The sequence below is a fragment of the Cynocephalus volans genome, chromosome 13 (genome assembly GCF_027409185.1).
Source record: "Cynocephalus volans isolate mCynVol1 chromosome 13, mCynVol1.pri, whole genome shotgun sequence".
In the NCBI taxonomy this organism is placed as follows: domain Eukaryota; kingdom Metazoa; phylum Chordata; class Mammalia; order Dermoptera; family Cynocephalidae; genus Cynocephalus; species Cynocephalus volans.
In genome coordinates, this window is record NC_084472.1 from 6,637,625 (window position 1) to 6,661,838 (window position 24,214).

The 24,214-nt window shown below is 37.9% G+C and overlaps 1 protein-coding gene across 3 annotated transcripts in view; it reads right to left on the minus strand.

Moving 5' to 3' along the window:
• The window catches only part of PIEZO2 (piezo type mechanosensitive ion channel component 2), a 435,460-nt gene that overhangs the window by 240,823 nt on the left and 170,423 nt on the right, over positions 1-24,214 (minus strand). For all 3 annotated transcript variants that reach the window (XM_063077175.1, XM_063077173.1, XM_063077172.1), the window contains exon 3: positions 18,221-18,346. In XM_063077175.1, coding sequence (XP_062933245.1) covers positions 18,221-18,346 — 126 coding nt within the window. The remainder of the gene's footprint in view (positions 1-18,220; positions 18,347-24,214) is intronic.

Here is a 24,214-nt window from a genome sequence, read left to right on the forward strand (position 1 = left end):
ATGGTGACATAAGGAATCAATAGTGTAGCAGCAGTTGCACCGCTGGGGCCACAGAAAAAAAATTTTTTTTCTAAAATTATGTGAGCATCCAATTTTACTTGATTGGTAAAATTGGATCATCTGTGTGTTTGAGGTTTTTTTGTTTTGTTTTGTTTTTGAGTTGATTACTCAGACTAGAAAAAGTCCCCCAACCCTAATTTAAAAACTATATTCTAGATTTTCTCAAAAATATTATTAAATGAGCATTGACTAGATGTCCTGGTGCAATCTTTGCAATCGGCTCTCTCTGTTACCTTGGAAAAGTTACATTTAACTAGTGTGTCTGTTTTCTTAGTCCTGAAATGAAAAGGCTGGACTGGGTAATCTGTAATGTTATATTTGGTAGAAGAGTTCATTATTCTGAGAATACAGAAATTTCAAAATGACTCTCAAGAGATTCCAATTGATAATGCTACTTCCACTTAAATTAGCAATGAATAAAGGCAGTTTTACGTTCTTTACTTATACTGCTAGAGATCCAATTCCACAAAAAGAATTGAGTTCAGTAGAAAAAAAAATTTTTCATGAGTGAAATAAAACCATACTTCTCCAACTTTAATTGTAAAAGTCAATATAGCTAGATGGCTTTTAAGTCTAAGAGGAAATAAATTTAAACAAATAACAAGGGAATAGACACAAGGACTTTCCCTAGAGATCCACTAATGAAACATCTCACAACCAAACACCAGCACTGAGGATTGCTGGTTTCCCTGGAGGGTGTGTATAAATTTGGGTGAACTGCTCTACTCTTAGCCTATGTGTAAAGCCATCCAGAAATGCACCCCGGATTCTAACATCATCCACAGTTTTTTGTCCAAGAACCATGGACATAAGACTATAATCAAGCATATTAGCAAGACAAGAAACTATTTTATGGAATTATGCTGATCCCCCAAACTGCCACTGGATGAGGATGACTTCCAGATGCTCTGTTCAACAGAGGATTCTCAAAAGAATGCAAGAAGATGGCCATTAGAGGCTGAGTTTGCAGTATGTGAGATATGCAGCCATTTCCTGTTAGTCCATTCTGCATCTGCCTCTACTTGCCTGCAGCTTTTTTTTTTTTTTTTTTTTTTTTTTGACACTCACTACCTCCCTCTGCTCTCCACAGTCTCGTACTGACAACTGGCATTTTCATCCCGTTTTCTTCATTTCCCCATAGCGCTGCTGTGAGCGGCTGAACGCAAAGCCTGGGTCCAGCAGCTGCACACAGGGATCCTTCCTTGCTCCTAGGTTTGGGTTTCATGGTCAAGTTTCATCCATTTCTGCAGTTGTGATGATTTCTCCATCAATCTTTCCATCACTTCGGGTGACTTTATTTTATGTTGCTCGAGTCAGACATTTTTGCTTCATTCAGCTATGCTACATTTTCCATCTTTCTTTTACTTTCCCTTTTACCAAGTACAAATTACTTTCTCCATAAACAAATGCAGTGTCACCTCAATTTTTGGATTTGTAATTCCATCTCCAAGATACATTAGTCATTTAGCCTCTTTCAATGGAAGGACCATAGCTGCTGAGGCCCTTTCCAGCGATCACATTCTATGATTCCATGTTAGCAATATAAGGGATTACTTTTCTTACTGAACTATAAACTGATAGCTATTTGTTGTAACAACCACGAAAGCTCCATTTTATCATGAAATGCATACACCTCTATCATCTTATGAACTCTAAAAGATTAGAATTGGCTCAAGTGCTATAAACATTCAGAAACATTTTCCAGCAAAGATTAAGTAGAAATATCCTCAGAAACAATCAGTTTACTGTGAGACATTAGATAGCTCTTAAGACAGTGGCATTTATTCTCTGGACTAAAAGCAACATTTCTCTATCTCTGCCTAGGTCTAACTGAAGAAAAGTTCATCAAATACATACTAAAATTAAAGTCAAGATACTGACCAGATGCATAACACCTAGAAAAAGTCAAAAATGATTTTCCATGTTCTTTGGTTACACGAGATAACATTAAGGAAAAAAATAATTTTCTGCATTGACAAGTATCTTCTGTTTCCCCCAAATAGATGGTGGTACTTGTTCATACTGACTTAATTCATGGAAAAGTGAGAGATAAAGAACACCTATACATTAAGGGCAAATGAGTCTAAAAATGTGTATAATATTACCATACCAGGAGCTATTTATCAATTTTATGATTTGGTATTAAGATATGCACATAGTTTATGCCGTACTCTGACATGAAGATGACTTAGCATATCAGCTCATGCCACCTCAGGCTGTTATCTTGTGCATTTTGGAGTCCTTCAAGAACTATATTTTCTACCTGAGTTTTGTTTTTTCAAACTTATCCAGACTCTTCTCCAAATAGAACCTCAAGTTTATAGTTTAAAAAATGTGGGAAGGGTGAGTAGAAAATAGGAGTAAGAGGAGTGGGAGGAGAAAGAGATGTAGTAGAGAGACAGGTTCTCCAGCAGACCCAAGACACCACCTTCCTGCCAGATGTCAGAGGAGACTGCCTCGTGAATGAGCAGAGCTTGTCTACTGGTGTCAAAGGAAGGATTATTTACTCAGTGGTGATGGGAAAGTTTAATAGCCATTTTGGGGAGAAAATCCACTCCTCCAAGTCTGCATGCAAAATAAGTTCCAGATAAATTTAAAAGTTGCATATATCCTAAATAATAAAAACCAGTAAAAAAAAAAAATAGGTAAAATAGGAATCAACTCTAGAAATTTACAGCATTGAAGCAATAGAAAAAGAAACAATGGATTATAACAACCCAATGTAATGAAATTTAACTAAAACTGATTCTTAAATCAACCTTGTAAAATATATTTACAGAGAGTAATATGAATAATAATATGAGCAAATCTTCCCCAAAAGTATAAATACACATGGAAAAATATTTGTCTTCACTAACAATTATTTTTAAAAGCTGCATTGAGTTATTTAAAATCTACTAAATTAGCCAAAATGCTTTGCTCAAATGCTGATGACATTTTAGTAAATATGTTACACTTTTATTCATTTTTTCCCCCTTGGTTAAGGTGAAATTCACATATCACACAACCATTTGAAAGTGAACAATTCAGTGTCATCCGGTGTTCACCGTGCTGTGCAACCACCATTTCTGTATGGTTCCAAAACATCTTCATTACTCCAGAAACACATTCCATACCCATTAAGTAATCTCTCCTTATTCCACCCTACCCACAGCCCCTAGCAATTGCAAATCTGCTTCTGTCTCTGTGGATTTGCCTACTCTGGACTTTTGTATTTCATCTAAATGGAACCATATAGTGGAATCAGTTAACATGTTTTCCAGGTTCATCATTTTTATGGCTGAATAATATTCCATTGTATGTACATATCACACTGTGTTTATTCATTAATCCTTTGATGGATATTTGGATTGTTTCCCCTTTTGGCTATTGTGAATAGTGCTGCTATGAACATTTGTGAATAAATATCTATTGGAACATCTGTTTTCAATTCTTTGGGGCCCTTGCCTAGGAGTGGAATTGCTAGATCATATGGAAGTTCTATGTTTAACTTTTTGAAGACCCACCAAACTGTTTTCCATAGCAGGTGCACTGTTTTCATTCCCACCAGGAGTGTATTAGAGTTCCAGATTCTCACCAACACTTGTTATTGTTTTGTTTTATAGCCATCTTAGTGGGTGTGAATTTGTATCTCATTTTCACTTATATGTCCGTAATGACTAACAATGTGGCCATTTTTTATGTGTTTATTGGCCATTTGTATATTGGAGTGAGGCTGTAGGGATTTCTCTGAGGTTCAAGGGACCCCAAGGCCTCAAAGATTATGGAGCATGTTTAAAAAATATATGTATGTACATATCTATCTGTCTGTCTATCTATCTATCTATCTATCTATCTATCTATCTATCTATCTATCCATCTATCTATCTATCTATCTATCTATCTATCTGTTTTTGCGGGTGGCATTCTAATAGGTAGAAGCATGTTGATGACCAATTCAGTAAAGTGTAGGAAAAGTGAAAATAATATCCAAATTCTTTGACCTAGTAAATCTACTCTCGGAAATTTATCCTAAAGAAATAATATGAAATATCCTAAGGAAATTAGATATGAAAATGCTCACAATATTGAATGGCAAAAATCAAAACCAGCCAAGGAAAGATTTCAAACATTCTTATTTATCAACATGAGGGAAGTTTATGCCAGAAATGAAGCATTTATGAAGACTATATAGAAATGTGGAAACAAAACATAACGGTTAAAAATTCTGATTTTAACCCAGGCGACCCAGTTTTTATGCCAGTCACAGGGACACAGATTTAGGGGAATATAAGGTCCACGAGAGCAGGGATCCTTTATTTGCTCACTAAAGTATTCCAAATTTAAATCAGTGTCTGGTACATAACAGATTCTCAGTAAATGTTTGCTGAATGGATAAATAAATGAATGAAATAAATATAGAATGTAAAACAAAATGTACATGACATGAAAATGTATATGCAAAAATCAAAGTATCCAACCAAATCTCTCATTGATATCTGGAATTCAACTCAAACCCTTCTTTGTCGCACTGGAATTCATTATCCCTTGTTTCAGGGAAAGGCACTCTCCTCAAGCCAGAGTCTGGGTATCTCCTACATCTTTCTCTCTTCCTCATTCCCTAATACTCCACTCCTAAGCCATTCATTCACCAAATGGTTGACTCTCCCTTCCTACTATTTCTCCATCATCTTTACTTCTCTCCTGCTTCACTGCCACTCCAACTAAAACGACTGTAGTTTATTGAAACTGGTGCAAAGATCACCCTTGCTGTGAAATGGCAAGGAACTTGGCTGCACTGTGTCCATGCCCTAGGACTTTGTGAAAGTTGGAACTTAAGAGTTGTGAACCAGAGTATATGGCAGAAGTTTCTAAGCAGCAAAGCATTAAGGAAGTTGCATGGCTACTTGCAACAGTCTACACTGAGTCATGGTGGCAAAGGCATGACATAAAGCCAGAAGTTAAAGGGAAGCAGAGTGTAAAAATTTAGAAAATTTGCAGCCTGACCATGTAGAAGAGAAGCAGAGAGCATGCAATGGTGCAGCCCAGTGACCCTTAGCTAAGATTAGTGCAAAAGAAAGGGATTATCAAGAGAAAGAAAAAAGGCACTGAAGGCATTGCAGAAGCCTCTGGGGCCAAACCTTCCATTTCAGGCCTAGAGGCCTAGGGAGACAGAATGGTCTTGGGGAACAGGCCTGAGGTGTCCTCCATGGACTCACTGCCCAGGGCCACCTTGGAGCTGCTTCCAGCACCAGCACTCCGGCTAATTTGGCTGCTCCAGCTGTGGCTAAATTGGCTCCAGGTGTGGCTGGATGTGTAGCTTTGCAAAATATAAGCCAGAAGACTTGGCACAGTCCACGTGGCATTAGGTCTGCAGGATCTCAGAATGCCAGAGTTGGAAGGCTTGGGAGCCTTCACCGCAACTTCAATGAATGTATGTAAAAGTCTGGGTGTCCAGGGAGAGATCTGTCACAGGAGCAGAGTCACTGCAGACAACCTTCACTAGAACAATGCTGAGCGGAAACATAGGGTTGAAGCTGCAGCAGGAAAACTCCATCAGTGCCATGTCTAGTGGAGCTGTGAGAGTGGGACTGCCATGGAGACCCCAGACCTGTGGAACTACCAGTGTGGAACATCACACTGGGAGAGCGGAAGTGTGGCCTGAGACCAGGAAAGCCATAGGAGCAGAGCTGTCCAAGGACTTGGGGACCCAACCCCCATACCAGCATGCAGAGGAGGTCAAACATGGAGTCAAGGTACCTGATTCACCAGCTTTGAGATTTAATGCCTGTCCTGCTGGGTTGTGGACTTGTCCAGGACATATTACACCTTTCTTTTGGCCTATTTCTCCCTTTTGGAATGGGAAAATGTACCCTATGTTTGTCCCACCATTGTATCTTGGAAGTAGATAACTTGTTTTGAATTTCACAGATGGGACTTTGAAGTTTGGACTTTTGAGTTGAAACAAGTTAGGACTTTGGGGATGAAATGAATGTATTTGTATGTGACGAGGACATGAGTTTTGCAGGGCCAGGGGCAGAATGTAGTGGATTGGATTATGTCCCCCCAAAACTCCCTGAAGCTTGAATCGTGTCCCCCAAGTTTTGTGTATTAGAAACTTAGCCCTCTCCGTAACTGTTAATAGGGTGGGAAATCCTATTATGGCAACTGAAAGGTGGAACCTTGAAGAAGTGATTGGATTGTAGGACCATGGAGTAGTGAATGGATTAAAAATGGTGGTCAGGGGTGTGGCTTGGAGGGCTTTAAAAGGAGAGAAGAGTTTGTCTCTCTCTCTCTCTCTCTCGCTCGCTCTCTGCTCTCTCTGCTTCCACTGTCTTGCAATGTGGGACGCCTGGGTCACTGTCGCCACCACCAGATGGACTTTGGACTTTCCAGCCTCAGAAACTGTAAGCAAATAAATTTCGTTTTCTTTATAAATCACCTTCTTGCAGGTATTTTGTTATAAGCAACAGAAATGAACTAGTACACCTCACATTGATCGCACATGCAATTCTGGATTTCTCCTCCGAATAATTCAGCCGTGCTGTGATCTTTGTGCTTGCTTTGCCTTCAGTGGGAAACAGTCTTCCTACTCTCTTTGGCAAGATAATATAGACTCATCCTTTAGGTTTCTGCTTCTACATGACTTCCTTGAAGAAGCCTTCCCACCCCAGACTAAAGTGGGTATTATTGTGCATATTTCCATAGTTCATTGTACATCCTCAATAATAGCACTATACTAAACTCTATTACTGTTGTTCATTTATTTGTCTCCTTCTGCCTTCCACCAGTAGGCTGTAAAGTCCATGAGGGCAGGGCCTGTGATGTCACTGTATGTGAAGCACTTAATGGAGTGGATGTACATAGCAGATATTTAATAAATAGCTATCAAATAAATTAATATATGACAGCATTGTGGGATTATAAATAACCCAAATTATTTAAAATGAATTTTCTTCACAGGTGTGTGGTACCTACATTTTGGGAAAACATTCTCAAAATTATCAAGGCAAAACATAATTATCAGTGATATAATTTAAATTATAAAATTTCAAATTTCTTAATGAAGAAAATAAATACAAAATAATATTTTGGGGGGAGTACTTGTGAAAACAAAAGAGGAATTGCAATGAATAGGTCATCCTCCTGATTCTGAAAAACTAAAAAATTAAGGAAATCTGTGTGTGATCTATCTTGATTAATGTGGTTTATATTTTGAGTGCTTTGATTTTTGTGATAATTCACTGGCTGCAGGGAAGATGGCAAACACCACATGAGAAATGTTGGACTTCAGTCATCAAATATTTCCACGGCATTTCTTGTTTTTGTTTTTGTTTTAATTCTGTAACTGTAATAATTTTTTAGTTACAAAAACTACTATTACAAAGCTACTTTACAGATCTAGAACTATCCTTCTTACTATAGATTAAAGTATCAATAAAATTCTACTCCTCCAAGGGGCTTATGATCTGGTACGAAGATGTAAGTATAAATACATACCTGAAATAATATGTTAGATGAACTAATTTTTTTTATTGTAACATAGTTGATTGAACGTATCTGTGAGGTACAGAGTTGAATACCAATACTCATGTGCAGTATGTGATGCTTAAATCGGAATAATTACTGTATTCAACAATATACACTGTCATTGCTCTTTGTAAAACTTTATCAATTCCTCCCTTCCCCCCTTCCCACTTCTAGTAACCTCAAGTTCTCTTTTTGAAAGTTCAATGTATTATTGTGATTGTTGTACTTTTCTTTTTTTTTATTTATATGTTTATTTGTTATCTCCCACTTATAAGTGAGGACATAACGGTATTTCTCTTTCTGTACCTGGCTTATTTCACTCAACATGATTTTCTTTAGGTTCATCCACGTTGCTGTGAATGGCAGTATTTCATTCTTTTTTATGGCAGAGTAATATCCCATTGTGTATATATACCACGGTTTCCTTATCCAGTCATCTGACGAGGGACATTTAGGTTGGTTCCAACTCTTGGCTATTGTAAATAGAACAGTGATAAATATGAAGGTTCAGGTATCTCTTTGACATGATGATTTCCATTCCTTTGGGTATATACCCAGCATTCGCTGCATTGCTTCTTAGCAATAGTTCTGAGCTCTTCATGAATAATTGCCATTTAAAAATTAGGGATCATATACTAAATAACAATGCGAGGTAAACAAAAAATATTTGAGATAATAACATGATACATGTTTGCAAAGCAAATCGTTTTCTTTTTCAGACAATAAATGGTAAACCAATATGCAAAACATTGGCCTATAAATGCATTATGACACTTTTATAGCAATATATTTAATATTCATATTCTATGTTTGCCCGTATTCTGCAACAGAAATCACCAGGAAATATTTAAATGTCTCTCAAAATGAATGTAATATATTAGCACATTTTTTTGCCAGTCTTCTAGATGCTTAAAATATATTTTTAGTGCTTGAAATCAAGAGGAATTTTCTACATCTAAACTTCTGTTGATAGGAAAAAAAATGGTTTGTATTTATAAATTCACACACCTAAGCCCTAAAATACACACTGGTTTTGTAAATCTAAAGAATAACTAAACTTGTGTCATACAGTCAATACTTTTTGGAATGTCATGACTATATTAGCCCTATTTTGCTGCTTTCATTATGCCCTTGAAATGTCCTTTCATTATACTGTAAATCTGAAGACATACAGTTATAGCTTTATGTTGTCCATCTATAGTTTTGAGGTCAAGTCTACTCCCATACCACAAAGACTTGCCTTAGTGCTTTTAGTGTAAATAATTTACATTAGAAATGCTGCATCATGAAACTGAGGTTATGGAAATCGTTATTTAAGCAAACAAAATCAATATCAAAACATTTTAAACTTCCTGCTCTGTGAGTTACCTCACAGCAGGGACTGGTGGATGGGCGTGGGGTGGGGCAGATGAGCTGAGGAGCAGGACATGCCCGGTGCTCACTGAGGGCTCCCGGCCCCTCCCTGACACCCATGGGCCCTGGCTAGAGCACACCCCAACCTCCCCCCTACTTCTGCTCACACCAACTCTCCCTTTTATATTTCTCACCTCCAGCTTCCCCAAGTCCAAATGGAAAACTGATTTTCCTTTTGCAAAGAAAATAAATACCAAGTAGTTTTATTTGATAAATAATTATTAAGGAGAAATAATATTTGTCATTGTCATATTTCCTCATGAACTGAAGGGGAGAAATGGGAGGAACTCTCAGAGGAAGACATTTGAGGACACTGGTACACTGCTGACAGCATCAAGAACTGGTCACGAAACAAAGCAAGAGTCATCAGGTTTCCTCCCTGTCATTCATTCATTCATTCATTCATTCATTCATTCATTCATTCATTCATTCATTCTCCAAGCAATTATTGGGCAGTATATTGTATCTCAGCTACTGTACACAAACAATAAATAAAACATGAGCGTTCCTACCCTCAATTCGATCACATTCTCATGGGAAAGCATATAAAATCGGTGATTACAATTCCACATGGAAGTGCAGTGACCAATTCTCAGACTGTGTGGGGAGCCCGAAGGCACCGGACCCCGTCCTTGCGGGGACTGGCCCACGCCTCCTGGAGGAAGCGGCCAGCGTGGAAGGAGGGCCACGCCGAGCCAGGGCTGCGGGGCGGGCGGGAGGCCAGCCGTGGAGCGGTGAGGCCAGAACGCAGCTTCCCTGCAGCTCTGCCCGTCCCATGGGCCCGGCCTGCGTGCACGGGGTGGCCGCCACACCCCTCCCCGTTAATGCCCTCATGACTTAATGCTGCTGCTCAGAGCAAATACCCCGGAGCTTGCAGAACTACGAGGAGGAACTGAGATGTAAAGAAAATATGCCTGGCATGTAGTGAGCAGTCACCAGGTGAAGCTTTTCTCATTGCTGATTTGGAGTAAAACCTGGAACAGGAAGATGTTTCTACACACACACTCGAGAAGCTGGGTGTGAGAACTGCTGCAGCAGGAGCAAGAGCAAAGGAAACGAGGCTTGTTGGAGTGCTCGATCTGTGCCTGGAGCTCTAGAAACTTCCCTCTGTGTGGGGCTGAGATGACGATGACACGGATAATGAGAACCACTCTGTGCTTGGGCAGAATCAAAATCCCAGTCAAAGATGGGGCACAGCCTCCTTCAGAGAAAGTCAAACAGGACTTCACAAGTAATGGCTCTAATGTGTCCCGTCGGAAAAGATCCACATGAGTCAACAGTATGACAATTTTACCACATGGGAAGAAGGATAGTCACCAGAAGGAGGAAAGTCACAGCCCCTCAGTGGTTGGCATTAATTAGGCCCCAGCTACCCAGCCTGAAAAGACACCAGTGCTATCTATCTTTCCTTCTCAGCCACGAGGGATACTGACCGAGCTGGACAGATGGCAGCAGAGGGGGAAGGACTCAAGAAGTATCTGAGAAAATTCTTAGGTCTGACATCAGAGCTATCTTCAAATATCTGAAAGATTGTGTGTGAAGAAAAGATTAGACTATACATGTATAGTTTGGGGAATAGCCTCAGGATCCAGGATTTCAGGGGCTCACAGTAAAGCAGATTTCTGCACACCAAAGCATCCAGTACATTCTTGTTGATTTACTGACTGATTTTATAGCTTCAGGAAAAACATCTCCGATTTTTCTCAGGCTTTAAAAATACAGATTAAAACCAATCACAGACCAGAAGACCTTGGTTCTTAGCAACCCTGAAAGGAGGTGGCAGGAAATGTAGGCTCAAGCAGGGCTGGGAACCTACAGCCCTGACAGCGAATATGCATTGGACTGCTCAGCCATGCAGGCCCTGCCGAATCCATCACTCTCAGGCCAATGTCACTTACCAGGTAAAGCATGTTAATTCACTTCCAACCATTAATACTTTAACTAGAGTTAGTATGTCAGACTAACTATCCTCTCACCCAGCACAGCTTTCAACATGTATATATCCTGATCTTACCTATTACTCAGAATCTAATTAACCAAAGTCAGCTTCTTCATAACATTTTCCCCAGCAAACTGAGGAGACTGTAGGCTGTATTGGAAAGAATATGGACTGTGGAGTCCAGGAGACCTGAATTTGAAATCTGGCTCTACCACTAGCTAACTGAGTGGCCTACGGCAAGACAATTTCTGCCTCTGGGCCTCCCTTTCCCTGCCAGGAACATGGTGGTGAAAGCCACTGCTTTTTAAGAGTTATAGTAAAAGTGAAATGAGATTTTATGGACAGACTGTTAGTTTGCTTTACACAAAACTGTTAGTTCCTTCTCCTCCAAACATTTCCATCCTTTTCATTATTCTTCTAAAATTCTTTGATATAGAAAGGGAAATGAATAGTGGTTAATATATTTACTATAGACTCCCCTGAGCTGGAGGGCATGGTATGGATGACAAACGTTCAGGTAGATGAGGAAATGAGGAGAGGACCATACAGTTGAGACCCAACACTGCAGCCATGAAGCAGGTGGAGCGAGAGTTCCCAGGTGAGGAGGTTGTGCAAGAAGAGGGCAAAGCCCTGGAGGGAGGACCTAGGGTCACTAAAGATACACTAAAGATATATGTCATTGATACCACCTTCCAACCAAGGCCATTTAACCGCATAACACAGAGTGGGTATGAACCCAAACATAACAGTATTACCAAGAAACTGAGATAAAGACTGTCATAGGGCCGAGCCCGTGGCGCACTTGGTAGAGTGCTGCGCTGGGAGCGCGGCAACGCTCCCGCCGCGGGTTCGGATCCTATATAGGACTGACCAGTGCACTCACTGGCTGAGTGCCGGTCACGGAAAAACGACAAAAAAAAAAAAAAAAGACTGTCATAGAGAATTACTTGGTACCATGTAAGTTTCATAATTTCCAAGTTACATCCATGTGACTGTGTTTAATTTGGTGATAGGATTTGCTTCTGAGTCGTTTCTACTACCTTGTAGTTGTGTGTGACCTCGGGCAAGAAACATGACTTCTGTAGTAATATAAACAACAATCGCTTATGCTTATTAAGCACTTACTCTAGGTCAGGCACTGTTGTAAGGGCATGGCCTGAATTAACTCCACCCTCATAATAACCTATGAGATGGTGACTGTTATCTTTATTTTACAATTGAGGAAACTGAGGCACAGAGATGAGTAACTTGCCCATAGTTGCTGAAGATCTTAAATTTATTCATATATTAAATAGTATAAAAATTCTCATAAAAATATTTCTCACAATAAAATGAGATATTCTACTTTTAAAAATGCTTCATAAACTGAACATCACCACATGACTGTTACTTCAAGGTTAAATCAAGATATTGACATGGCATTGGCCTAAGAGGTTTTCATCCTGATGGGAGCCTCCCTCCAGGCAGTGCCACCCCTTCAGTTTACCCTCTTGCCTGTGGCTAGCTAGCCATTGGCAGTAAAAACTATTTGTATTCATTATTTCAAGACCATTGACTCCATCAAATATCATGTTGTAAGAGCTCTCTTTCAGCAATGCTTCCACTGCACATCAGTTGACCCAATGCAGAGTCTACTGATCATATAAATTCACCCTCGCCTGGAACAGCCTTGCCCAGTACGCAGAATGTCAGGTTCCATCCAGGTTGGCATATGCCTAAGTGAATTAGTGGATGGAAAAAGCAATCAACCTCAGTTACCAGAGGTTGAAGGAATAGCACTTAAAACAAATTTCTTCTATTATATATGTGATTGGAAGGTGTATATATGATTCACATGCTTCTAGACTACCTTAGTTAAGAGAAAATCAGACTATGATGTACTGTTCCTTGCACAGATGGCCAGAAGGAGAATTACAGCTTGGACCAGGTTTTTTATTTATTTTTTAATTGTTTTATTGAAGGGCAGTACTTGCTTCAGAAAGCTTGCTCAAGGAGGGATAAGGGGCTGCCTGTGGTCCCTAAGTGATTCAGTAAATGGATAGAGCAGGGAAGGGAAAGAAGAAGAGAAGGATGTAAGGAATCAAGACTCTCCCAGATGCTGCCTCAGTGAGTTCCTCCACTCAGCTTGCATAAGAAAGCAAGCAGCAGGAAGTGATTTCAAAAAATGACTTTTAAAGCAAGCCTGGTATTAGTTTCCTTTCACGTATCTTATCTCCCATTCCCAGCACATTAACTCTTTCCACCACAGCAGTATCACAAATATGAAAAATTAAAATAAAGAATTTCTCTAGGCTATGGATTTATTTTTATGAGGATAGATCCACCAGGTGACTGCAAAGCTAGGGGTCCATCTCCAATTAACACGAGTAATAATTAGCAAAGCATGGATGAAGTTTATAGCTATGTGTGCCAAGTGACAAATCACCACTGACACCAGAAGGCAAAGTGTATACAACAGTGGCTCAGTCTGTTCATCCATCACACGATCATCAGACCCTCAGTCTTCTTGCCATGTGCTTCGTACATTGGGATTCAGCACTGAGAGCCTCATATGTCTTGAGGATAGAAGCCATCAGGAAAAAGCACTAGTAAGGCCTATCCTAACTTCTAGGTCAGCAGACTTTGGGGCCAAGTGTCATGTGCTCTTAGAATGAGAGAAGATGGGACTCTAGATGCTTCTCCCCCTACAAAGGGAAAAGCAGCTGATCTCTGGGGTCTAACGTGTAGGGGAAATCAAACCCAACTCTGAATGCTGCAACTGAATGAACCCAAGGAAACATTCGACTAATGATAAGGACAAATATTCAAACAAGAAAAAATCATGCACTAAATATCAAAAACTCTTATTTGAGTCCTTTGAAACTAGACTTGTCCAAAGTCCTAGGAAGTGCAGCGGAGGAAACAATCCCCAAAATGTGATAAGTAAGGAGTTACATGAAGAGAGGGAAAGAGTGGAGAGTCAGACAGATCCATGCTCTGATCCGGCTCAGAAGTGCAGTGGCTTCGGGCAACTCACTTGTCCTGACAGAGCCTGTTTCTTCACTATAGTCCCCCCTCAGTGCCATGTGCAGACTGGGTGCTGCATTCATAAAAGAAAAGGGCACGTTCTTGGAAAAAGGACACTACAAAAGGGCACAGCCCTGCAGGGGCAAGGCTTGGCCAGCAGACCGGCCTCTCTTAAGGCTGATGCCTGGGGACGAGCTCAGCTGCATGGCCGGCCGCCCACCCTCCACTTTGTTTAGCAAATGAAAGGGACAAGGCATGTGGAGTGCTCTGCCTGAAGAGTAGCAGAGCCAATCTGCAGAAAGAGAAAAGGAGCCATTAATCGGAAAAGCAACATAATGACATCTGGGGTCTATAAATAGTCACTAGTATCATCAGAAAATTTTCATACATAGTTTGGAGCCCAAAGGTTTTCTTCTATCAACAATGTGCTTTAGCACAGCACAGAATCCAGACTGGCCTTGAAATTTCACTGATGTGGCCACACGTCTACTGTTACAAAAACTACTTCTTTGTAATCAGTAATGACATAATTGAAACCGGGTTTACATTTATTTAAGTAGCATAGTTTTGATGGCATGAAAATATTTTTGTAAGAGGCACAACACATGTTTGAGCAAAATTTACAGAGGTCTCTCCCGCCCCATTGATTCCTCACTTACCTATAAGAACACTGTTTTGGAAATGAAAAAAAGAGGTGGGGGCGGTGTTAAGTTTCAGTTCTGCACAATGGCACCTTTAACAAACCTGCCAGCTAGTCAAAAACTAAATAGGGTGGTTTGAAAAAATCTTTATTACTGCCGCTTAATATTCACAGGACTCTGGGGGGAAAAGAACTTTCAATGACACAGTATTTATAAATGCTACTGTTGTCCCCCAAACGTGTGTCTGAGATTCCTGAGATTTGCTGGGAGCTTTTGCTGTAATGAGGGGGACGGTATGAGTTTTAAATGGGGAAAGAAGTAGTTAGGAAAACAAAGTTAAACATATATAAATGAGCACTTGGTGGTCTTGAATTTGAATACCACTTGAATATGTAACCTGACCTGTCTGGGTTATTTCATTTTAATTTACCAGTATCTTGAACATAGAGAAAACAGTCAAAATGTACAACACTGATGGCCAAGACGGTTTTGTCTTTTTATTTGAAATTTGCTGCTTTATATTTGCAGATGCCAAAAAAAGGCCAAACTTCAAATTTGGGATTTCAAAATTACTGAGTTTGTGTTTACAACTCTGCTGGTATAATCATAAGTCCAAATGCTGAGAAACAATAACATTAGTGAAGTCAGTTCTAAATTAAAAGTCAATGTTTCCATTACCCACCCTAGCAGTATTTTCAAGAGTTTATACAACTTGATCATTAAAAAAATGCTCTAGGCTGAAAACCTGGTTTGTGTCAATCTTGGACTAAACTAGTTTGCAAAGCTCTGAAGTTTGTTTGTTCTTCTCTTTTACCCTTTTTCAAGAATGTATTAGTTTTAAATGCTACACATAAAAATAAACCCCCCAAAAATCTGCAACACCTGATGAGCCAATGCTATTACACACATCACAAGTTTTCAGAAGAAATTTATGATTTCTGTAAACTCACCTTCAAGGTGCCTGTGGCTAGAGGTAAAAAACCCTCAAGTTTCTTTTCAAACTCAGTCTTTAACATAGTTTTTCACTGCTGGTTACTTCATCAAAAGTATTGGAACTTCAAACTAGAAATTTCACTTTTGTAGAAATAAACTTCAAATTGGAATTTAGCTTTATAGAAATAAAGTTTACTATTATGACTTCCATTAAATTGGTTCTTTGTGGAACATAAAAAAAAAAGGAAAGGAACATTTATATTACATTCTGACATGTTCAAGTTATATTGCAGTAAATAATAGTAGAGGGCATTTGTGCATGAATAAAAATATCTCTGACAGACACATGGAAATATCACGTGGTATCAAGAAGCCCACATATTTGGGAAGTGAGGTTGGGAGACACAGGATTGGGTTGGCAAGGAATGCTTAGAAGAGGCACGTCCAGAGGCCAGCTCTGACTATACCTGGGTGGCCTCCTCCATTCACCACCAGGAAATACAGACTTCTTTATGATGTTAGTATAGTTCCCATCAGAAGTACACAGATATTTTGAATCCTTGCCTGGGAAGGAGTCGTCAAAGCAGGAACAAACTCAGTGTGTGTGTGTAACTTTGTCTGACTGTCTAGACCTTATGGAGGAGAATATGTACAGAGTAAATACATTTATAAATGCAGAGAAGGGAATGCTGCTTTAACATTTGCTATTACATTTTTTATTTTGATCTTTTTAGAACTGTGGAAAATCATCATTTTGAATAAAAACAGAAACATCTAGACACTCTGAGTCAGAAGAGATGGTGAATTTCACTTTCTAACCTGAACACCCTCCAGTGTAGTCCTTCCTACATCACTCAGCCACATGAAATGACTGGCAGAAATGAGTTAAATTTTAAAAATTTGATAAGTCGTAATGTATCCTGTGATGAAATACTTCTAATGATGGAGAATTATTGAAAAAGCCTTTTATTTAGAAAACATTTATGGTTATAAAATCCTTTCTTATGGTCTAGAAATGGCTTATTAAGAAATATCCAAAGGATTTTTGGTTAAGAAGCACTATAAAATATTGCTGCTAACATTTCCACTAAGTCCAAAAAGATTTTAACCTGGCCAAGTATACTAAATGCTATTTATCATTATAGGATAACCAAAATACCATCATTTAAACATTGTGTTTTATCAAGATTTTAATAATGAGATGATATTTGGCCGTTATCAAACATTAGAACCACATCTTAACAACTGAATATTAGTCAACCATGAAAAGAAATGAAGTACTGATGCATGCCACAACATGGACGAAGCTTGAAAACATTATGCTAAATCAAAGAAGCCAGACACAAAAGGCCACAGGTTGTGTAATTCCATTTAGATAAAATGCCCAGAATAGGCAAATCTAATAGAGACAGAAAGTGGATAAGTGGTTGCCTAAAGATGGCTGGGAAGGGGGTAAAAAATAACTCTTCCTCAGTGTGAGGCTTCTTCTGGGAGGGATGACACTGTTCTGGAATCAGACAGTGGTGACAGTTGCACACCTTATGAATATACTAAAAACCATTGAACTGCATACTTTAAGTCAGTGAATTTTATGGTATGTGAATTATTTCTCAATTTTAAAAACAACAATAATATCTTAAATAATAGATCTTAAATAAAAAATCATTTTGATAGGCATTGTTATCAAGGGAACTCTAAATGCAATAAAATGGCCCAAATGAACACTAACTTTAACTCTGCATATATCTAAAAGTTACGCAGTGAGGAATCACGGATAATTTATGAATATAAATTCTATGAAAGAATCCCTCACTATATTTAAGTTAATACTCTTTAATCCATGAATAATTTTGATCTTTTTATTTCACAGGGAAGGGTAGTTTTACTTCATATTACTTGTACTTGCACTTATGAAAGTTCAGGAAATTTCAAACCCACAAATGGGTTCTTCAAAGAAGAACTTACAAGTTAAAACTGTTATTACAGTGTATTTCAAATATCCCAGGGTTTCTTTAGGCTTAACTTAAAACACATGGATTGTATCCCATCTACTTGAAATGCTTTTGTTTTTTCAAGTGACACATCCTATATAATCAATGGGAGATTGATTTTAGAAAGATAATACTATGTATATAAAACATACACATAAAAATATATTTTGACTTTTTCAGATCATAACTTCAAAATATAATTAGTATAAGACATACTACTTCTCTATGAATACCAGTAAAGAACTTCCAACTTCAGGAAGAAACTATATGGGTCGTTTCATTACATTTTCCCCATAAAAATGTATCACACATTATGCTTTATAATAGGATTGATGTCCCTGTCATATAATTCATATAAGGTTATTTGACTTTTACACTCTTATTTATCATGTTAGGAATTGTACACATCTTTTCTTACTAGCTGTACTAAAAGCTCCAGGAACTGTATGTAAATCTTGATTTTTAAGGTTAAGCCCAATGATAATGTCTTACATATAGATAGGGACCTAATATCAAATATATGTTGAAAACTGATTAATTAAGTTAGTCTCATGACACAATTTTTTATAGCAAATCTTCTTTATATGTATTTACACAACACTGGATTTCTAAATGAGTAAAAATTACCATGAATTTTGTAATTATTGCATAGATTTCTATGAGTGTAATGACACATAGCTTTATTATGAACATATGTAAGATGGAGAAAAAAACACCATTAAACTCACAGTTGTAGCCAGGCGCAATACGGTGCTGAGCTTCAAGGCTAGCCAACGTGATGTGGAAAATGATGTGCAGTAACAGGAAGGAAAGACTGGTGAAGCACAGAGACTTTAATAACCGTCCCGTGTGTCCTAGGGGACAACAAATACAGAGACTGAGAGAGAACATACAATCAAACACACTTATTCTGCCTCTAGTACAGTTCCACATAAAACATTTTTCTGAATAAGCTATTATGTAAACTGAATCAAAAGTATATGAAGGGAAATAATTATTATCTTAATTATTAGTTTCCAGCTAAAAGCTATTTAATTACCTTTGTAACATTATACAATTAGCTCTATATTTATTAAAAATTCACTGTAAAAGAAAGATTCTTTCCTGCTTATTATATGACATGTTACAGTGGAACCACAAAAAGGCCTTGGCCCAGAAAATTTTATAAGATAATGCTGGCCACTTAGAAGGAAGAGATAACCTCTATCTTATAAAAGTAGTTCCAGAAAATAGAAAAAGAAGAAAAGTTGTCTAAAACATTTTCTGAAGTTATGAACTTTTATGAAGTTAAAGTAATTTTAATTTCAAAATTAAATAAGGCTAGAAAATAAAATAAAATTATGTTCTCATTTTATTTATGAACATAAGTAAATGTTCACATTTACTTATTAACATACGTAGACACAGATTATTAAAAAAAAAGATATTTGCTAACCAACTAAAGTAGCATGGTAAAAATATAATACATCCTAATCAGTTAGCATTTATTGCAGAAAAACAAGTGTGGTTTAACATTAACAAATCTGTAAGTGATACCTGGTTTTCTCAATGAATAAAAAAGAAACATTTTATAAACTTCAAAATATATTTATGATTTAAAAGCATATGAAAATGAGGAATAAAAGGAAACATCCCTAAAGCAAACATCCTGTTTATGGTGGAATTTTATACATAGTCCCACTAATGACAGAGAATAATCAAGGACACTTGATATTGTCACCAATTAACATATCACTGAGTGTACTTGCTAGTGCCACAAGACAAGAAAAAGAATAAAGAGGCTTACTAAATAGAATTATTTGCAAATAATATGATCAAGTGAAATTATTTTCAAATGATATCATCATCAAAACAGAATGGCAAAATGAATATACAGACCAACTATTAGAACCAAAACAAGAATTCAGGAAATGATTCAGATATATGATCTTACAAAAGTCAATATACCTCTTCTACATTAGCAAGAATGAAAAAGAAAATAAGATACAATTTAACTAGCAATCAAAACTGAAACTGTATTGTAATGTTTTGGCCAATATGTCAATTTGGCTAGGCTATAGTACACAGTTATTTAATCAAACACTAATCTAGGTGTTGCTGTGAGTTTACAGATGACTTAAAGTCCATCATTAACTGACTTCACCTAAGGGAGACTATCCTCCATAATATGGGCAGGCCTGATTCATCAGTTGGAAGGCTTGAAAACCAGGCTGAGGTGACAGAAAGACAGAGTGAGAGAAGAAACTCTGTCAAGAGGAAATTCAGCCTGTGTCTATGAATTTGGGGATGCCTATGATCTCCCCTTCCTTACAGTCTACCTTATAGATTGTGGACTTTCTTAGCCAGCTCACATAATCAATTGTTAAAGCTAATTCCTTGTAATGAGTCACATACAGAAAAACATGAATCGTACATGTACATATATATATATATATATACATATTCATATATATCCTGTGGGTACTGCTACTGTGGTTGAACCTTGACTGAAAAATGTATTTAATAATTAACCTAATAAATGGTGCACAAAACCTTTTTGAACAAAATTATTTAAAAAATAGAAAAACAAATAAGATATGAATAAATAAAGAGATGCATTACATTTATGAATGAGATGTCTTAATATGATAAAAATTCCAATTTTCCCTAAATTTAATCTATAAATTCATTCAATATAATCTCAAATAAAATGCCAGCAGAAACCTGTATACCTTTGACAAACATATTTCAAAATATACAAGAAAAGGTATTTTGAGGATCTCAAAAAACTTAGTTCAAATGTATATTTGGAAGAATAAAACTATGGATTGCAATGTCAATTTTGAAATTTTGAGAAATAAGGTGAAAGGTGGGTAAAGTTGGTGTGTCCTAACAGACAGTAAGATATGCTATGAACCCATAGTTAAAACAAAATAAACAAACAAAACCAGAAACATAGATTCCTCATGGAGAGAAAAAGAAGTTAATGGAATACCACATATTGCTCAGAAACAAACCAGTTTATTTACATTAACTTGATAAATGTCAAAGTTGACTCTAAAAATTAAGAGGAGAAGAACAGGAAAGACATCAGCAAGACGGCAGAATAGGAGGACCCAGCTCTCATCTTTCCAGAGAAACACCAATTTTGGTAACCACCCATGAATGAGAATACTTTTTGGGAGCCCCAGAGACCAGCTGACTTTCCAGCATTTTAGTGGAGCAAAAAATCTAAGAGTAAACATGTTAAAGAGGGTAAGAAGAGCAGTTTCACTTTACCCATGTTACCCATCCCCCAACATGGCACAGCTTGGTGCTGAGGGAGGCCTGGCTGGCCAGCAATTTCTCCCACTGAGGAAAGTGATAGTGATGTGAGCACCCAGTTTTTCCAGTACTATGGGATGCTACTCAGGAGGCCCACTTCTGTCTCACCCAACCTCAGTGTTAAGGTAGTGAAGTGTTAAGGTAGCAGTGTGAAAGCATGATTGAATGTTTTGGAGAAAACTAGGAGGAGGGAGAGAGGAGAGAGTGCACAACAACTGGTGTACTGTTCTCAGCAGCCAGCCATGAACTGTGCTAACCAGTTTACAGACTCCAACAAGAGACCCACAATGAATCCTAAAGAATGACTCACCTGAGGACCCCCACAACCAACTGATGCACCCCTCCAACACCTCATGTCCCCCCTCTTGTGGATGACATTCTATGTGTCCCCTGCAAAGCTTCCATGGATAGCACATAGATCTCATCAGCAGGTACAGATCTCAGCAGTTGGCTTGACTCTACTGGTGAGGCACAAGGTGCACAACCTTGAGCATGTCAGAAACCTGCCCTAGAGAAAATACATGAGACACTCTCAGTACAAGGTCTATCTTTGTGAGTCAGGGAGAAGGCAAACAATACTAAGACTTCCCCCATAAGAAGGAGCAAGAGGAGTGGAGCAGGTGCATCCATTGAAAAGGTCTGAGAGACCACCAGAATCTCTAACCAGGCTCATTAATGAAGGTCTTTCTCCCCAAAGGCAGTCAGTAAAGAATGGAGATGACTACTTCCACAAGTGTTAAGGTAGCAGTGCAAACCTTCAAAAAATATGAAGAATCAAGAAAGTATAACACCATTAAAGGAATAAAATAAAGTTCCAGTGGCTGACCCCAAAGAAATGGAGAACTATAAATTGCCTGACAAAGAATTCAAAATAATCATCTTGAAGCTCAGTGAGCTACAAGAGCACATAGATAGAAAACTAAACTAAATCAGGAAAACAACTCATGAACAAAATGAGACATTCCCTAAAGATATAGAAACTGTAAGAAAGAACCAAACAGAAATTCTGGAGCTGAAGAATACAATGTTTAAACAGAAAAATTCAACAGAGAGTTTCAACAGCAGACTTGATCAAACAAAAGTAAGAATCAGTGAACTAAAAGACAGACAATTTTAAATTATCCAATAGAGGAACAAAAAGAAGAAAGAATAAGAAAGAGTGAAAAAAATCTACAGGACTTATGCTACACAAGCAAGTGAACCAATATACACATTATGGTGTCCAAGAAGGGACAAAGAACTTATTTAAAGAAAGAATAACAGAAAATTTCCCAAGTCTAGAGAGTGAAGTGAACAAACAGATCCAAGGAACCCAAAGAACTACAAATAGATTAAGCATAGAGAGAGATTCACAGAGAAACATCATAATCAAATTGTCAAAAGTCTAAAATAAAGACAAAACTCTGAAAGTATCTAGAGAAAAGCAATTTGTCACATACAAATGCACTCCAGGAAACTATAAGTGGATTTCTCATCAGAAAACAGGAGAGTAGAGAGCAACATTCAAAGTACTGCAGAAGAAAAAAAAGACAACAAAAACTACCAACCAAGAATACTATATCCAACAAAGCTGTTCTTCAGAAATGAAGGGGAGATAAAGGCTTTCCAAAACAAGCAAAGTCTGAGGGAGGTTATTTCCACTAGACCTGCCTTACAAGAACTTCTAAAGGGAATTTTTGAAAAGGAGATGAAAGGACACTAATCAGCAACAATGAAATCAAATAAAGGTATGAAGTTCACTCTATATAGTTAAATTCAGAGAACTCTAATACTGTTGTAGTAATATGGAAATCACTAATATAAATATAAAAGTTGAACTCTAATATAAAAATTGGAATACAGAAGTACTAAGAATAACCATCGTTACAGTAATTTGTTAATGGATACTAATAAAAAACATGTAAATTGTGACATCAATACCTGAAATGTGGGGGGAACAAAAGTGTAGCTTTGTATGTGATTGAAATTTTCATATCAACTTAAAATATATTGTTATAACTGTAAGATGATTAATATAAGCCTCATGGTCATCCCAAAGGAAAAACATCTATAGATACACAAAAAATAGAGAGAAAGGAACAAAAGCATCCCTCTATCAAAAATTATTAAATCACAAAGATGGAAGCAGGACAGTAAGAAACAAGCAAAGAAACTACAAAACAGTCAGATATTATTAACACAATTGTAATAGTAGGCCCTTACCTATCAATATTTATACTATTTCCTACTATTGCCATTGTGCTCATTATTTTAAATGTAAATAAATTAAATTCTGTCATCAAAAAATATAGGGTGGCTGAGCCTGTAAAACAAGATTCAACTATTCATTGCTAAGAGACTCACTTTAGTTTTAAGGACACACAGAGGCTGAAAGTTAAGGGATTGGAAAAAATATTCCATGCAAATTGTAATCAAAAGAGAGGAAAAATAGCTATTCTTATATCAGACAAAATAGATGTTAAGTAAAAACTCTCCCAAGGGACAAAGAAGGTCATTATACAAAGTTAAAGAAGGTCATTATACAAAATGAATGGTCAATTCATCAAGAGGATATAAAAATTGTGCATGTATATGCATTCAACAAGAGTACCTACATACATAAGGCAAAAAATTTAAAGAAGTGGATAGAGAAATAGACAGCAGTATGATAATTCTAGGGGACTTTAAAGCCCCACTTTCAAAAATAGATACATTATATAGTAATAAATAAAGAAAGAAACAGTGAATTTAAATGATACTATACACCAAATAGACCTAACAGACATACAGAACAATAGGATGCTCTATCCAACAGCAACAGAGTACATATTCTTGTCAAGCCTATGTGGAAATTCTCCAGGAAAGATCATATGTTATGACACAAAACAAGTCTCAACAAATTTAATAAGATTGAAATCATTTGGTGAAACTGCTGATGCTGCTGTAAAGAAACCCCACTGCTGCTGCAAGTACCACAAATGAGCAGGAGGCTGCTGCAGCCACTGCCTCCACTGCTCTGGAAACCCACTGCTGCTGTGGACATTATAAGTGCATGAGCGGCTGCTGCAGACACCTCAGCCATGCAGGTGGCTGTTTCAACTACCACTGATGCAGTCACAACCACCATGAGCACCACTGGGCAGCCACCATCATTGCACAAGCATCCTGCCACTGCTAGAGTGACCAGTGCCACACAAGCAGTCAGCCACAGCCACCACCACACCCACCACTGCTGCAAGAGTGGCTTGTCACCACAGTAGCAGACACAGCTACCACTGCCATTGTGCTGGCGGACCACCAAACACTTGACTGCACTGACACAAGGAGGGTTACCAAAAGAATCCAGAGAAGGAGGTGAGCAAGCACAGAACCATAACCTAGTGGTCCGACCCACAGGGAGAATCATGCTGTCCCCAGCAGTAGCTCACCTGGGGGTGGGA